A 17,860-nucleotide genomic window follows, 5' to 3' on the forward strand; every position below is an offset into this window, starting at 1 on the left:
TGATCTATACTAAGAAGTACAAATCAACACAATAGATAATCTAAGTTAAACATCTATATTCAGCAATACATTCTACAATACCAAGCACCACATTATGGAATCATGTGCATACACGCAAACTTTGAGGTTCAAATAATGCATTACCCAAATCTATAACCAAAAGGGTAGTAGAAGTTATCAAATCATCAAACTGAATTACACATCATAAAAATAGAATATATAAGCAATCAATAACAATATTTCAAGTTGTTAACCTACCACTCATCTGGAAAGCGGAGGCAGTGCGCCACATTTTTTTTCCCAAGAATCCATGTCTTAACTATTCACATGAAGCAAAAATGTGGTCCATAAAGATAGATCCCATAGCAATTGATGTAGAGAGCAAGAGAAAAAAGTGAGCCACAAGTTGCAATTAAACTCTCACCAAAATGATCACAAGGATAAGGGACACGTCGCTTGGATCCACACGGGCAACATATTGGCTATTTGAATGAAAAAAGAAACAACATTGAGTACACCATATAGTATAGACAATAATCATCAAGCAATCAAATAAGCATATGAATTTTAAAATTTAATTGCAAACAACTTAAAGAACCCTAAATAGGACAATAAATTTTAAAAATTTGAAGGTTTCAAACTCTGTAGGAAAATAAGCCTAATGATACACAATATAATAAGAGAGCAAATATATTAGTAAGTTGTCTAGTACAATTGATCAAGAATTACAATATTAAGCAAAACACAGACACGAAAAAAGCCCATTAAAGACAAACATCATCAACAAATCAAATAAGTATATAGATTTTAGTGTTTAATTGTAAAAGCTTAAAGAAGTATGCCAAATGGAACAATAAATTTTGAAAAGTACAAGGTTTCAAACTCTATAAAAAAACAAGTCTAACGATATCATTGTTCAATAAATATAATAAGAGACAAAATGGTGAGAACCACCATATTCATTTTGTCATGTGCAAAATGACGTAGAATTACAAATATCAAGAAAAACTAAAAGAGAGGGAGAAAATCGATTAATATAAAAATCAATCTTTCAATGTAGAGGCAAAATACAAAAAACAACTACAAAGCTCTTGTCATGTTGATATTGCAAATGTACCCATTTGAACCCCTCCCCTCATCCTTGAAACCTCCCATACATCTTAAATTCAATGCAGCTATGGTCACGAAAATATAAACAATTGTGTTTTTTATCTATAGTAGGGAGGCCTTCAGTTGACATCTTATGCATATGTCAGAAGAATAAATAAAAGAAATCACAGTGTCGAGGAATTTCACCGTGAAATGATATCTCCAAGGTTTTCACAATAAGGTTTTCCTTCCAAAAACTTTCAAAATAATCATAAAGTAATATGGAAAGTTTAAAAAAAGTAATAAGTAAATACATTAACATAAACAAGACTATTTATCCCAACATTTTTAAAAACTTTATATTCTACAAAACTACATTTTTCTAGCATATCTTCTAACTGCCAATGAGGTTTCAAAAGAACAACAATACAACATGGGAGACAAGGCAATTATAATTAGAAAAATATGAATATAAAATATTGATAGTAAAATATCTAGAACACTTCCAAGTTAGATAAATTTCTACATTACATGCTTTTGTACTTCAAGCTTAAAGAATACTTAATACATTAAAAATATGATGAGACCAACAAAATCAATACTTACAATAAAAAAGTGTATCATTTAGCATGTCCTCAAAACTTATTCCTTCCCACTTGATTTTTTTCTTTTTTCAATTACTATTGATGGCACTCGATCTAATTGTCCTATGTTTCCTTTCTTTTTGTATTTTTCAGCTTTTCCTTAAAAACTTTAGTACTCTTCTTAAATAATACAAGTCAAGGCACATGGCATTTGGAAATTCCAAGGGTCATGTTGAAAACATCTTGTTGCGTCAACTTCAATACTACTATTGTACTACATTTAACATGTGCACAGCAGTTTCAAAATCTAATATGTGTTAGGCATGTAACAACTTGCAGGTTTTGAAACAAATGAGTAACAAAGGCTCCTCATATTTTTATAGATGAAAAACAATGAAAATAAATATAAATATAAAAAGTACACAAACCACATAAAATTCAAATTATGGGGTAAAAGTTGGCTGTCTTGAAAAATCTCACCAGTGTTTCTGTGAGAACGCCACCACCTTTTCTAGGCAACCTAGAAAAAACAACCAAATCAATAGAAATTAATTTAGTTTTGACTAAATAAACATACATTAAGGTCACATGTTTATAAGCTATATGAAACAATGGGAGCTATGGAACACATGAAAAGTCTCACCATCATGACATCATTTTTTTTTTTTTACTAATTCTCAAACTTAGATAATGTTAAATTGCAGTCACAAATATAATTTAGATGAGTACTGGATATAGAAATGCAAAAAATATGTATTGAATGGAGATATCGACAAATATCTATAACTTTTAATTGTACATTACCATGATAACAATATTATTTAGATTTGATTGTCATTTTGGCAAAGATTGTAGCAAATGAAAACAAAGCGACAAGTAAACACAACTTTGAGACACATTGTTGACCAATTAAACATTTCTAATATTCATTCGAACATAAGAAGAGTAAATTCATTTGGAGGGAATTTTGAGTGATTTTTTTACCCTTTCTTACGCTATCTTCTAAGTACATACCATTCTTTTCATTCTTTAATTACAAGAACAACTCTTTTGTAGGCCAAATGCAACCTAATACATATTATATGCAAACCATAATTTGGGTTCATAATTAATGATTATTCTTTATTCCAAAACCTTGTATTTTTTCTTCCCAAATGAGCACAGTGACTAGTATCTTTCTTGATGATTTCTTATTAATATTTTTTGGATACTTGTGTTTTTCTATAGGGTGTGGTTTGTATATAGCCTAGGCTCTAAACAATCAAATTAGAGCCTACCTTCAAATAGTGTCGAGAAATGTGGTTTCAATGCTGGAAATCTTTGTGATAGCCTTAAAATATATTTTCGTCTTTATTTATAAAGTTTAAAGCTTAAAAAATAGTGTAGATCGACAGATCTATAAGAACTTGAAAGTCTTGAAAATTGATGGTCCAAAAACGTGTTACAAAATGCACTATTTCCAAAACTTGAAATCTATTTTTTTCTGAAGTCCATACATCTTGATATCGAGATGATCAATTTGATGATATTTGGGCATCAAAACAACCTCTTCTAACGAAATTTTTGTGGTAGGCTCCAATTTGATTGTTTAGAGCCTCAGCTCTATATAAACGTTTCCCTTTTCTATAAGCATATTCAGAAAAAATCAACAAACAAAAAATAGTAGAAAAGTTGAACATACCCAAATCATGACTTTCACTAGAGTATTCTACAAACGCATTATGATATCTTATAAATATGGGTGTGGATACATACATGTGCATGTATATTCATATTGAGTAACCAACCTCGTGACTAATCAAATTTTTGGAATATTTAATAGTGGAGAGAGATTTCATACAATAATTTCACGTAATCTAATAAAATGCTCCTTCAAAAACCATTTCAAGGTTATGGAAAGTGTGATGGATAGTCAAGGGTACGAATGGGATATATTATTCAATAAGGTCATAATTTGGGTTTTTATTTAAATAAGGGTATATCTTGTAATTTGTTCCATCTCAATACTATATAAGTGTGACTACTGGCTAGTCTAACGCAAGAGATCGAGTCACTCATTTTACCCAAATTTCTCTCTCAAACCTGCTTCTCTTTTTTTCTTCTCTTGCCTGTACTCATTTTATAATTACCAAATTCAGACCTAGATCTTGATCATTTTTTCCAACTTGGTATCTGTCATAGAATATAGAGAGAAAAGAGAAGAAAAACATATAAGAGAGGAGAGAAATATGAGAAACCTGAGAGGAAAGAGAAAGGAATGAGGTTTAACCCATCCTCACGCGCCTCTCAGGCCTTATATTTTATGATATGGAAAAAACTACCCATACAAATATAATTAGGACACTTTGGTCCAAAACTTAGATAATAAAAGATTTTAGTACCCCCCTCAAGTTGGAGCATAAATGACGCCTACACCCAGCATGGAACAAATTTTTTGGAACATATTATGAATTTACGACAAAGGCCTTTGGTGAATATTTCTACCAATTGATCCTTAGATATCACATATGGAGTAGACACCTGCTTACTCGCAACTTTTTCTTGGATAACAGGCTACTTTAATATGGTTGGTCTTTTCATGAAACACTGGATTACTGGCTATATAGGTGACAGCTTTGTTATCACAATACATCTTCATATGTTCAGCAATAGTAAAGCCCATCTCCTCCATCAGTGTTTTCAGCCACATCAATTCATATGTAGTGTGCGTCATTGCAATACATTCAGCCTCAGCACTAGATCTAACCACAACTTTTTATTTCTTACTTCGCCATATTACCAAGTTTCCACCAATGAATGTACAATACATGTTGTAGACCACTTGTGATATGGTGATCTTGCCCAATCAGCATATGAGTAACCTTCAATGGCAAAATGATTATTTGGCTTGTAAATCAAAACTCAACCTCGGGGTCCCTTCAGATACCTTAAAATTCTATGAACAGCATCCCAATGAGGAATCCTCGGAGCATGCATAGATTGACTCACAACACTTACAGCAATAGCAATATCAAGTCTGGTCAGCCTATCAACCAGTCTTCTGTACCTTCTTGAATCCTCAAACAGCTCCCCCTAATCGGCCAATAATTTCCTATTTGAATCCATAGGACAAACATTCAAGTTACTTTGACAAATCTGTCACATATTGTCTTTGGGACAACCTAATGCCATACTTTGATTTAGCTACTTCAATTTCCTAGAAAATACCTTGGTTGACTCAGATCTTTTGTCTAAACATATTGTTTTAGATATCTCTTCAAATGACTGATTCGTTCTTGATCACTGACAGTAACAGCAATATCATTAACATAGACAGCTAAAACTATTATTCTTGTTGGGGTTATGTGGCCATTTAAAGGCCTTATGAGATCATGTACTAAAAGCATATAGTGAAATGTTGGCTCTAGTGGCAGTGTGATCCGCGTTGGATAGTGAGCATTTCTGATGCCTAGACTCACCTGAGCTTTGACTGGCTACTGCTCAACGTGATCTTCAAAAACCCGTAGTCCTAGGCAATTTGTGAACACTTTTTGATGTGGGTTTATCGCTTGATGAGATCAAAAATGTGCCCAAGACAGTAGGCCAGGAGCCATGGATTTGACCCCCGTATGTGATGAATGGCCTGAAAGGACAAGGGCCTAAATCCTCATCATTACCATCACACGCCATATACATCAGATAGTCGTCTGAGAAGCGACCCTTTTGGATAAGGTTGTGTAACGTGTACAAGTGCAGCCCCTGCAACACTGGACTGTGTTGGAAGGACCCATGGAGCAAACTGTTGAAATGGGACCTGGACTTGTCCTCACTGAGGGACCTGTAATCCATGGATTAAGATCGTACCTCCTTCACTTATTGGCTGACTTTGATAACCCAATCATGAATCCCTGCGAAGGGCTGTGAGTCAAGAGAACTATTGGATCAGTTTGAGAAAGTGCAGTGAGATACAATCTCTAGAGAGGATGGAGGCCTCAATATATTTGTCGTAATCCTAACTCTATGGATCCAATTCCCATCAAATCTTCTTAAAAAAATTTAAATATGTTTTAATTATTTTTCAGATAATTAAAATGAACTTTTAAACCTCTCTAGGTATTTTATTTTATTTAAAAATAATTTTTAAATAAAGAAAAATCAATTTTCTGAATTTATTTTAATTAAAAAGAAAAATAAAATATTTAGAGGTTTTATAAAATTACTTTATTATCTGAAAATAATATTTAAGACATTGGGGCTCATTGGGCCCACCAATATATGGGGCGTAGAGCCCGCATGGACACCCTGGGTAATGTGCCCCACCTCCTCATACTTTCCTAAATTGAAATACGACAATTAAATCATGTGCTGAAACATTTAGAAAACTGTTTGTGTGGAGATTTTGACTGCTTTTAAAAAGGAAAAGTGGAAGAAAATAAATGAAATAGTGTTAATATTTTCTATACACAATATTTAATGGGAATGGAGTTATGGAACTATTTCCTTTAATCATGATGGTTGATCTAAGAAATGAATGGATGAGATCTATTCACCCTACAGGTTTCCAAGATCAAAGGTCAAGATTAAATCTCATAATGATAGCAAGACCCTAACCCTAGAAACCCGAGCCTTTATTATATATAAACTAGCTATGGGGGGTTCATTCTCTACACCCTAACTCTCTCTCTATCTTTGAGCATCAAAAGGGTGACATGCCCCTCTCTAAACTTCTCTCTTCTTCTCTCTCTAAAATTAGGATATATGAAAGAAAACAAACCCTAAGGGGTGGCACGCCTAAGGCACATAGCCTAGCCCTAGGTCTTGGCCTTATGCTCATGTGTTGAGCCTTGATCAAGGATATCACATGTTGTGTTCTTTGCTGGTTTTCGCCTAAGCTTCCCAAGTTATGAGATGAGATTTTCAACCAAAATCCCGTATGTCACTAATGGAGGAGACCCAGTATGGGGTGTATGAAGTCCTTAGGAGTAATCTGAGGCAAGATATGTAGTATCTTCTTGTTTCTTGCTTACTTGATTCCATTGTGTCTTTTATGTTTTTTTTTAATGACAAGCAAGTGAGAGTTCTTAGAAATTTTATCTAGTTTATATTGTATTTGGATACTTGTGCGTGATTCGGGTGGCAATATAACAAGAAAAGATAGAAAAATTTTAATCGGTATTGACTTGTCCGGTCACATAGTCCACCTTTCAATTCTTGAGTCTTCATTTCAAATAAACACTAAATGATCTGCATGACTACACCAAAATCCATATGTTATAATAATTTCACTAAACCTTTTTAATCCACGCTTGTGGAGAGTGTTTCAGGCCATAAATGACTTTCTTCAACTTACACACTTTATCTTACTCCCCCTGAGTGGTTGCTCCATGTACGCCTATTCTTGTAAATCACCATGGAGGAAAGCACTTTTGACATCAAATTGCCACAACAGCCATCCCTTGTTGGTGCCTACAGATATAAACACTCAAACTGACTTAAGTTTAAAAACAAGAGCAACTGTTTCAAAGTAGTCAATGCCAAATGTTTGTATCCCTTGGCAACCAATCTGGCCTTTAATCTTTCTACAGTACCATCAGGTTCTTTGAGCAGCAACTTTTTGAGCCAAAATCAACGTATAATCTTTCGTTTTTTGAACAAATTGAATCATGAATCTGATAAATAACTCGATTATCTATCAAACCCCCAAAGTTTTTCAAGAAACATTAGGTATTGAAGATATTATTGAAAGAATGACGGAAATTGTCACAAACCTAAAAAATCCCCCATTTTGATCCAAGAAATTCTTTTTTTTTCTATGTTTCAATCCAAATTTCTTATTTTATAGATTCTAGATAGTGATTTATAGCAATAAATCACGAAAAAAGACAAAAAATGACACAAAACAAATCAAAAAAATGTGAAATTTTTTATTCAAGTATGCATGCTACATATAACGGCCGTAACAGGTACATTAGCGTTATTTAATAAAAAACGTCTGTTATATCGTCTAACCGATCCGGTTAGCAGAAAACTGGCCGGTTTGATGAAAAATGTGCCTGTTCGGACCCTAACCGGCCGGTTTTGGGCCAGTCATTCTATGGGGAAGTATCCAAAGCTACTAGACACCCAAAACCGGCCATAACCGAAACCCTAGCAGTTCTAATCTAACCAGCCGGTTCCAGTTCAAGCCTATCTTTCTAACATTGGTCATACCCTAACCAAACCTTCCCCAGAACACTATCCTTAGTTCTACTTCATTTAGACCTTTCATTCCATTTCTACCCAATTATAAAAAAGACCCAAAACCCTATTGCTCTAATCTCTCTAGGAACCTAAAACCCTTAAATCATAATTTAATTAAAATTCCTAGTCATACCCAAACCGTCTGTTCTACATCCATTTCATGTGTCACACTTGTGTATGAGACAAGCCCCTCGTTTCAACATTGATAACCACATGTAATCCACCTATTTTCATCAGCCAATTTCAGAATCAAGGATATTGTCTCAAGAAAAATAAATAAATTTTGACTCATTTCAATTTAGTGTAAGTTACTCAATCGCCGTCGACGTTCAAGGAATCTTAAGTTTTACAACAAGTAAGTTAATCGCCTTAAAAAAGACGCATATTGTTACCCTAAAAAAAAGATTCATATTGTATCACGCAAGTTCATTTCAGCAGTCAGATACTTCCTTGGTTAGGATCAAGTTGAAAAGTAAACTTCAAACTAGAAGAACCCATGATGCAAATGAATAAAAGGAAAGAAAACAACCATATCGATGAAATAGTATTTCCATATATTAACTGCAAAGGGAAGTCACTTGCCCAACACAACCTCCAACAACAGATTCACCGGCATCTGGTTTGCATTTTCGTGTCTTGACAAATAACTCTGTAGGCTTATATGCAACATCCTAGATCATAATAAATTCCAAATGAGTAAAGTTTTTACTAAATGGAACTTCCATTAATATAAGCCAAAAGTAAAGCTCACAGGAAAGCAAACTAGGAAATACGATAAAAGATGCTCAGTCACAGCAGCAATTTCAAATAAACAAAACATACACTTGCACATCCATGAACTCTAAATTTATCATCCATATAATTTTCATTTACCTATTACCTGAATGTACATTAACTCATAAAGAGCATATGCAGGGGATTTTTGTATAGTAATAATGAGTGATGTTTTTATAGTTTGCATCTTTCCACTTGAAACATTTTCTGCCTCCACAAGCTCAGCTTCAATAGAAGCCTCTCTTCCACTCTGTTAAATAACCACGCATGTTAAAATTCATAAAATTGTGAGGAATATGATACCCCTATTCCTAGATTAACTCATTCATCATATGGACAATTAATGTAAGAGATTGAATATTCCATAAAACAAAAACTAACACAGGGAATAACATGCCTATCAGAAATTTATCCTCAAATTCCACAATTGTAAACCGTCAGCAAGCCAATTATGAAAGTTCTGACCTATTCTTACTTGCTGAAAATTATAAGTTTTCTTTTTGAACAAAAACAGACTATGGAGTGGTCAAATCAAGAAGTTAGCTTGTACAAACCACGTTCCTAAAAATTGATTATGTAGTGGTCAATGACTAACAAGTTAGTTTATACAAACCACGTTTGCAAATCTAGACACTCATGTGCTTTGAAGCATATGCATAATTAAGAGTCTGAATTTCAGCATGTATGAGATTATGCATGGAAGTACACATCTTGAATTTGCTTTTCTGGTTGATTGCTTCAAAACACAAATAAATAAATAAAATGTTGAAAACTATCAATACCATGAATATTCAAAATCACATAATATGCAACCAAAAAATTCTATATCAGATAAAGACTATAATCTAGAAACACAATAGAAAATTAATTAAAATTGTTGGAACCTGTACAATCCTTCTGTTATGGAACAGTAGTGACAAAGCAATTGCAATTCTCAATTGGTGTCCATGGCATCTATGCATAATGAGCTCTTTTGAATTCTCGTATTACACATAACATTATTCACTTTTCACTTAACAAGTGATGCATTGACGAAACTTCCATAATAACCTCCCAAGAAATTCCAGGATTTACAAGTGATCATGAGGATTGTATTCAACAGTCCAATAGAATCCTAATAATCTCAATGGAAATTTTAAATTACAAATGTTAGGTAAAATAATGATTTCAAAGTTTGGAAAAATGAGTCCACTTAGGGCATGGTTGGATGACGGTTAATCTTATCAAGAATAGACTATTTTATCTTAAATTAATACATACTTTAGATAATATTATTTTCTTAGTTGTTTGGTGCATGCCTTGTGTTGTATATAATACTATCTAAGTATTTAAGGTTTTTGGCAACTTTCAGTTATTTTAGTTATTTATTGCTAAAGACATGTGATGAAAGAAAGACCTATGTAAACTTTTGCCGGATAAATACAAATTTTTTTTTTTTAAATAATAATCACCCCTTATAATTTTGACAACAAGATCACTCACAGATGGTCTTTTTACAAACAATAGAAATTCCAAAAATTAAATAACACATCAATAAAATAAATCTCAACTACTTGATGCCATTCATACAACCTAATATTGTGCTTGAGAATATAAAATAAAATAACTTAACAAATAAAAGAAAAGATGTCAGAGATTACTTCAACCGGGCTTTTTACACCCCCACACGGAGTCACCACATTCAATGACACGGGATATGTGGTTTAGCTTCAATCTCGAACCGAGATAGCTGATTTCGGCGAACTAGGTAACCATCCCTTAAAATCTCTACTAAAACTTTAATCCCCTTAATTAACTTAGGTCTAGAGAGGAGAGAGTACCACCTAAAACTTGGAAAGAGAAAGATGGAGGAGAGAGAGAGGGGCATCCCTCTAGGAGAGAGAGAGGTTATGGGATAGAGAGAGAGAGGTTGTGTAGAGATTGGAGGAGAGCACCCCTATTTATAGTGAATATTTAGGTTTAGGGTTTTTCCATAGTTTGCCTCTTTCATGAGATTAAATCTAGACCATTGATCAAGGTGACTTGTGGGGTGAGAGATCTGAGCCATCCATTCCATAGATGGGCCATCAACATTATGGAAAGTGCTTGAACTATTATCCCCCTTTCCTTAAACCTTTTTTCCATCATATATTTAAATAAAATAAATATCATGCATTCCATAAAATTGCATTATCCATGTTACGTGTTCCACAAGGATATGTCAAATATTATCAAGTAAATAAATACTATCAAATATAAATAAGATAAGATCAATATTTAATATCAATTCAAATTGTTCATATCTCTTTAAAACAAACTTGCTATAAAACAGATAAAGCCATGGTAAATATTTCCCTTCCAAGATTTAACCATATGCCACAAAACAAACTTACCTTATCTTAAAAACTTGAACATAAAGCATAGAGAATCCAAAGAGGGTGGGACATGCCACCCTTTTGTGGTACATGTGGGCCCCCCACCCACATGCCACATGGTGGGCCCACGTGCACTATGGGCCCCCATGGAATTTTTATAAAAAAATATATTATTTTAAAATTGAATAAAACAATTTAAAATATATATTGAATATTTATAACTTTGTAAGAACAATAACTGTATTTTTATAAGTCCAAAAATCACAAATAAAATATTGAGAGATTCATAAAAATTCAAATAATAAAACTAAAATCATATCAATAATAAAATGAACATAATTAAATTAATATGATGGGAAAAAGATCCATATGATTTTAGGAATCCAATCTGTAATGATGGGGTACTCCACCTTCAACTGTAGACTACAGACCACACTAGCTTTATCAAACCGACCCAGTGTTTCTCATGACCCACAGTCCAAGCAGGGGTTCATTAACGGGTCACCAAAGTCTAGTCGATAAATCAAGGGGTCGCAATCCCAGTATGTAGATTACTGGTCATCCCCTAGAGACGAGTCAAGGTCACCACGACCTGATGCGACCACAGCTCTATGGCACATAGGGGTATCTCTCGCACATGCATACGCTTCACCCAAAGGTGGATATTTGGCTTTCCCGAACGATCTATCAATATGCATGCCGTGTGATGGAACATGAATGAGGTTTTAGCTCCCGTCTCAATAGACCTACCATCACACATAAGGGTCACACAGTCTCTCGGCTCTCTCATCTAGGCATAAGCTTCGACCTCATCACGGGCTAACCCAAAACCCTCCTCGGTTAATTCTTTATGCCCAGGTACCTCGGGTTTTCCAACCGTCTGGCCTAGATCGACAAGCACAGTCCGGTATAAGCAAACATCATTTGCTTAGTATGGTCCTCGAGGGACCACACTCCCACTGAGTTTATGTTTCATTATAATAAAAGTATTTCAATATACATTCGTAAGGCCTTTAAAGGCCACATAAACCCAACAATTTTCACATATTACTTGAACAAATTAAAAACATAATTTCAAAAAGATAAAGTTGTATGTAGAACTGCCTATAACTTACATAATTTTGTGAAGGGCACAGCCAACGACAGAAAATTCGTCGCCAGGATTAATTTTATTAAAACAGTGAATTATCAATTATAATGAGTACATCCAGACAAGCCCTTGGGTTGTCATCACACCTATATGACAACTAAGACAGAACTTCCATTAAGAATCACAGTAGATTATAAAACCGCCCAGAATATCGACAGCAACAGGTAAAGAGAAGGAATCAATTTTTCCAATTAGAACATCATTTCATCAGAGGAAACATGTATAAAGAGAATAAAACTTTTAACCCAACCATAACAAAACCACACTTTTTTAATATTAATTGTACTTCCGTTAATATATCATCAGAATTGATTTACATGTATGATGGGCAAATCAAGTATGATGGGTTTGCCCGTATACAAAATGAGCCCATAAGATAGATTCCAGACTAAAGTAAGCGATAGCAATGTGGAGTTGTGTTCATTCCATTCCCTGCTTAGCAAGAGCATCTGCCTCATTGTTGGCTTCTCTCTAGGAAAATGCATTGTAACTTTTTGCTTTTCAGAAGCTTCCAGAGTTCCTCCATAATTTGGGCAGTGCGGTGGGCTTTCTTTGGTCTGTGTGCCCCACCAAACAACATTTTGTCTCCTTCAATGACTATTTATACTCCTTTTGCCAAAGTGGGCTTTCTTCGGTCTGTGTGCCCCACCAAACAACATTTTGTCTCCTTCAATGACTATTTATACTCCTTTTGCCAAGATGTCCCTTTGCCCAATCTTAGTGTTGGATGCTCCTATAGGAGATGAAATCCTAGGAGTAGAGCTCTGGCCTCTATTTTGTTGGCAGTGCAAGCCCCTCAAAGCCTTAGACTTTGCTAAAGTGATCTCTAAGAATCCCCCACGCATCAACTCTAACTGGGACTCCCTTGGAACTGCCATAGAAAGTTAGTTTCATGGAGTCCACAAAGGAAGGTAACCAGTGGATGGATCAAGAATTAATTAGAGATAGATTATTCTCAATGAAATTTAAGGAGATATTGCTAATGAAGGGAGCCTATCAATTGAAGATAGTGCTTTAACAAAAGTCGGTGTCCATGTTAATTAATTAATGCATGAGCATACTCCAAAATGTAGGGCTTCCTTTTAGAAAGATAGTATGTTTTTCACCTCCAACAGCATAGATGTGATTCTCTTTCAAAGAAAACCCTTGAGATCATTCCCATAAAAACAAGAATAACTGGATCTATTAATAAGAGTTCTATAATCCATTAAAGTCAACAACTGGAAAAGTCGTTTAGATCACCAAAAAGTAAATATTTGCACAATTGATGTTGTCTTTCCATTATTGTCAAGATTGCCAGATGAAATCATGTTAGTATAATTTATGGAATCAATTGTAAGCAAATCATTACTTCTTTTTAGTTCAAATAAGACAATATAATATGGCGTAGACACAATTACAGCCTTCATTAGTCAGATAATTTTTTCTTCAGTTGTGGAATAACTTATAATTCCTGGGGGAATGCACCAAAAAAACACTTTAATTACAATATCCCGATAAAATCCAGCAGTGTTATGTCTTTCTTATTATAATTTACCAGTTCAAAGACAATTTCTCCTCACTCAGCAATGAATTCAAGCTTTCATGGCCAAGTGTATGAAAAATCAAGGCATTTCAATCGTGCTAAACCACCAAACAATTTTCTAGGGTTTCCATCAAAATCAAATAAAAAATGAACGCATTTCGCTCACCGATCCACTTGGAACTGCAATTTCGAGGACAAGTTTCTCTCTGCAAGTCAGTTCCTTTGCGCCAGAAAGGTTCTCGCAGGTTTGAATCTTCGATTTTGCAAGAATTTGGAGACCTCTGCAACTGATTGACAGAAAGCACTGAATTGAGAAAATCATCAACAATATGAAAGTCCTTATTAATGAATACGTCGCCATGTTTGGACACTGAAACCCTGATCCCCATGGCGCCACCGCTCTTTATGCTGGTTTGAAGGGGCGGGAACGGTTTTTAAACGGCTCCACAATTATATGCTCCCGCAGGAGCATATCTTGTACTCTGCCTCGGGTAAAACACTATCCAGCACTTTAAAAGGTCGGGTTTGCACAAGGTGCCCACCGTGTACTATACTATACAAGTGAACTACACCTTTAAATTTTTAATATTCAACCTTAATTATAAGACTTAAAATTCCAAAAAAACTTATGAATAAATAATTAAAAAATCTTAACAATAGACGGTCTAAATAATATGTTACGAGATACACTATTTTTTTAACTTAAAATCCTCTATTTTCTTTACAACCACACATCTCGAGATTGAGATGATAAATCACAAGATTTTCCAATTTTGAAACATGCTTTTTTACTAGATTTTTTTGGTGCACCTTATATTTACAGCTTTTCCAATTTCGAAACATGTTTTTTAACTAGATTTTTTAGATGCACCTTGTTTTTACAACTGCAATCCCTCTAAACAATCAAGTTTTAATTTATATGTCATGGGCCTTTCACTAATCAAACTTGGAGTGCAAGAAAAAAAAAGTTCAGCCTTTTTGTGGACCCCAACCTATCAAATTTCATTTTGGATGATGAGATAGGAGGATTATCAACTATTTGTAAACAAAGATAAATAGTATTATTTAATAAAACTATACATCAACAATATTTATTTTTAGTACAAGGAGGTCGCAATCACTTATCGTCATATTTTAAATCGAGTGGGTACATCTTTGACTCGACTTAAAAGTTAAAATAAAATTTTATTAAACTTTATTACTGGCCCCGGCCATCCAATTAGACATCTAATGGCTAGGAGTAATTGTAACCTCCTTGTAACAAATATGATGGTCACTATACAACCTCTTTTATTTATGGGATTCTATGGTATAAATTTGTTTACTATTTTTACAAGGAGGTCACACATTACTCATAACCGTTAGATGTCAAATTGGATAGCATGGACTTTGCCATTAAGTTTGAGATTTTATTTTTTTTAAAAAAAACTTTGAGTCTAGTAGATGACACACTTACAACCCGATTTAAAATACAACAGACAATAATAATTGTGACCTCTTTGTACTAAAAATAAATAATATATTTTTATTTTACATGTCCTTAAAATATCATAAGATGGAATTCGAAACGGCATACATCTTAATAAAATAGGCTCATACGTGGGAAAAGGGCTGGGTCATAGTGGTAGCACCCCGACACCTTAGTCACCATGTTGTAGTTTTCATTCTCACCATTAACACCACCCTACTAACACCTTCAAATAAGCTAACTCCTAATCTATTTAAAAAAACAGGTAGGGGCTATCTTCCCCACTAAATTGACCAAAAAAACAAAAAACAACTCATAATCACTCTTAAAGTCTTAACCATCACATGTGAAACTTGGAAATAATCTATTTAAAAAAACAGGTAGGGGATATTTTCTCCACTAAATTGACCCAAAAAAACAAAAAACAGCTCATAATCACTCTTAACCATCACATGTGAAACTTGGAAATAATCTATTTAAAAAAACAGATAGGGGCTATCTTCCCCCACTAAATTGACCCAAAAACAAAAAAAACAAAAAAACATCTCATAATCACTCTTAACCATCACATGTGAAACTTGGAAACTCGTATTAAAATGTTGCCTGCAAACTCTTTTAGATTTTTATCTCTTACTTTCGTGCATAACAATGGCACACACATTGTATCCAATTTTACATGGGGAATTTATGACCTCTGCCTATTAAAAACAACTCCACTACAAACTCCCTCAACATTCTATATAAAAAATACTTTAACGAACACACTACTGTTATTTTATCTATATATTTCTAATTTTTTTTGGATATCTCACATCTAATAAGTTTTAGTGCACACAATCATTAGTAAATAATTAATTCCCGATCTAGATCGACATTTTATGAAACATTAGAGAAACAAAACAATTCATCAAAAGCAATATGAATTTTACTAAAAGCTATTTGGCTCATTGGATTTAGATTTCTAGGACTCACTTTTCCTGGAAAAGTTGGGCCAATCATGTTTGGTTTGCTTAGAATTGACATTTCCGTTGGAATCCTGAATACTCATTTTAAGCCTAAATTTTGGAAATCTCAATTCCACCAAAATAAGTGGAATTGACATTTTATGGAAATAATCAATTTTGCTACTAAAGAACAAAATAAAAATTAATAATTTAGAGTAAGAAACACTATCAAGTATTAAAGAGAGAAAGCATATTAAAGTTTTAGAGATGGAAACTATATCAAAATTTAGAGAGATAAAATATACAAAAAAAAATAGAGAGATAAAATATACAATTTTTTTATATAGATAAACTATCTCAAATATTAAATTTTAGAAAGAGAAAGTATCTTAAAATTTTAGAGAGAAAAACTACATTAAATTTAAAAGAGAGGAACTACTTAAAATATTTTTTAGATAGAAGTATCTTAAAACATTTAGAGAGAAGAGAGGTAAACTACATTAAATTTGAGAGAGAGGAATACTTAATATTTTTTAGAGATAAATATCTCAAAACATTTAGAGAGACATTATCTTAAATTTTAAGTTTTGGAGAGAGAGAGCATACTAGAAATTTGGAGATTATAAACTATATTCAAATTTAGATAGAGAAACTGTCAGAAATATTTTAGAGACTTAAACTATTTTAAAATTTAGAGAGAGAAACAATATCAAAATTTAGAAAGAGAAAGTACTTGAAATGTGCAAAGAGAACTATCTCAAGTTTTAAGTATTAGAGAGATAATGTATATTAAATTTTTAAAGAGATAAATTACTTTAAAATGTTAGAGAAATAAACTATATCAAATTTTAAGTTTTAGAGAGAGAGATAAACTATCTCAAATTTTAAGTTTTAGAGAGATAAAATATCTTAAAACTGTAGATACATAAACTATATCAAATTTTAGATAGAGAAAGTACCTAAAATTTTTAAAGAGATAAGCTATTTGAAAAAATTTAGATAGATAAACTATTTCAAATTTTGAGTTTTAGAGAGATAATATATATTAATTTTAGAGATAAACTACGTGCTCAAAATTTAAGTTTTAGAGATAGAAAGGATCTTAAAATTTTAGAAAGAGTAACTACATCAAATTTTAGAGTGATAAAGTACCTAATTTTTTTATAGAGAGACTATCTTAAAATTTTTAGAAATAAACTATCTCAAATTTCAAGTTTTAGATAGAGAAAATACTTTAAAATTTTACAAATATAAACTATATCATATTTTAGAGAGAGAAACTACATTAAATTAGTTAGAGATATAAAATATATGAAATCGTTTAGAGAGAGAAGTTGTCTCAAAAATTTTATAGAGAGAAACTATCTCAAATTTTAAGTTTTAGAGAGAGAGATTATCTAAAAAATTTAGAGAGATAAACTAAATCAAATTTTAGAGAGAGAAACTACCTCAAAATTTATAAAGAGATAAACTATTTCAATTTTTAAGCTTTTGAAAAATAGTGTATTGAAATTTTAGAGATAAAAACTAACTAAAAAATTTGAGAGAGAGAGAGAGAAAGAATTTGTATTTTCAATAAAAAGATATTCCAAACAATACAAATATGAAATTTGCATTTTCTTGATTCCTACCGGTTACGACCCAAATAGAAAATTGATATTTTTAGGAAATCTCAATTCCAGAATTGACTTTTCTTATGATTGAAAAATCCAGGAATCCAGACGGGCCACAAAAACAATGTGAAAGGCAATCC

At 32.9% G+C, this 17,860-nt stretch overlaps 1 protein-coding gene across 12 annotated transcripts in view; it reads right to left on the minus strand.

Moving 5' to 3' along the window:
• The window catches only part of HAP2 (hapless 2), a 40,760-nt gene extending 26,686 nt beyond the window's left edge, over positions 1 to 14,074 (minus strand). For 10 of the 12 annotated variants that reach the window (XR_016041607.1, XR_016041605.1, XR_016041606.1 and 7 more), the window contains exons 1-6: positions 13,862 to 14,074; positions 8,773 to 8,916; positions 8,475 to 8,563; positions 2,154 to 2,193; positions 425 to 482; positions 259 to 319 (exon numbers count right to left, since the gene is read on the minus strand). Coding sequence is in view for 2 of the 12 variants with exons in the window: in XM_020675827.2 (XP_020531486.1) it covers positions 259 to 319; positions 425 to 482; positions 2,154 to 2,193; positions 8,475 to 8,563; positions 8,773 to 8,916; positions 13,862 to 14,056 (587 nt within the window). In the remaining 10 variants the exon portion in view is untranslated. Of the gene's footprint in view, positions 1 to 258; positions 320 to 424; positions 483 to 2,153; positions 2,194 to 7,002; positions 7,119 to 8,474; positions 8,564 to 8,772; positions 8,917 to 13,861 lie in introns of those variants that run through there. The other 2 variants (XM_088848335.1, XM_088848336.1) reach the window with 2 other exon arrangements.
• Positions 14,075 to 17,860: the final 3,786 nt, after the last annotated feature.

This window comes from Amborella trichopoda, chromosome 9, assembly GCF_054954075.1.
Source record: "Amborella trichopoda isolate Santa Cruz 75 chromosome 9, AtrichopodaSantaCruz75HAP2 v2.0, whole genome shotgun sequence".
Lineage (NCBI taxonomy): Eukaryota > Viridiplantae > Streptophyta > Magnoliopsida > Amborellales > Amborellaceae > Amborella > Amborella trichopoda.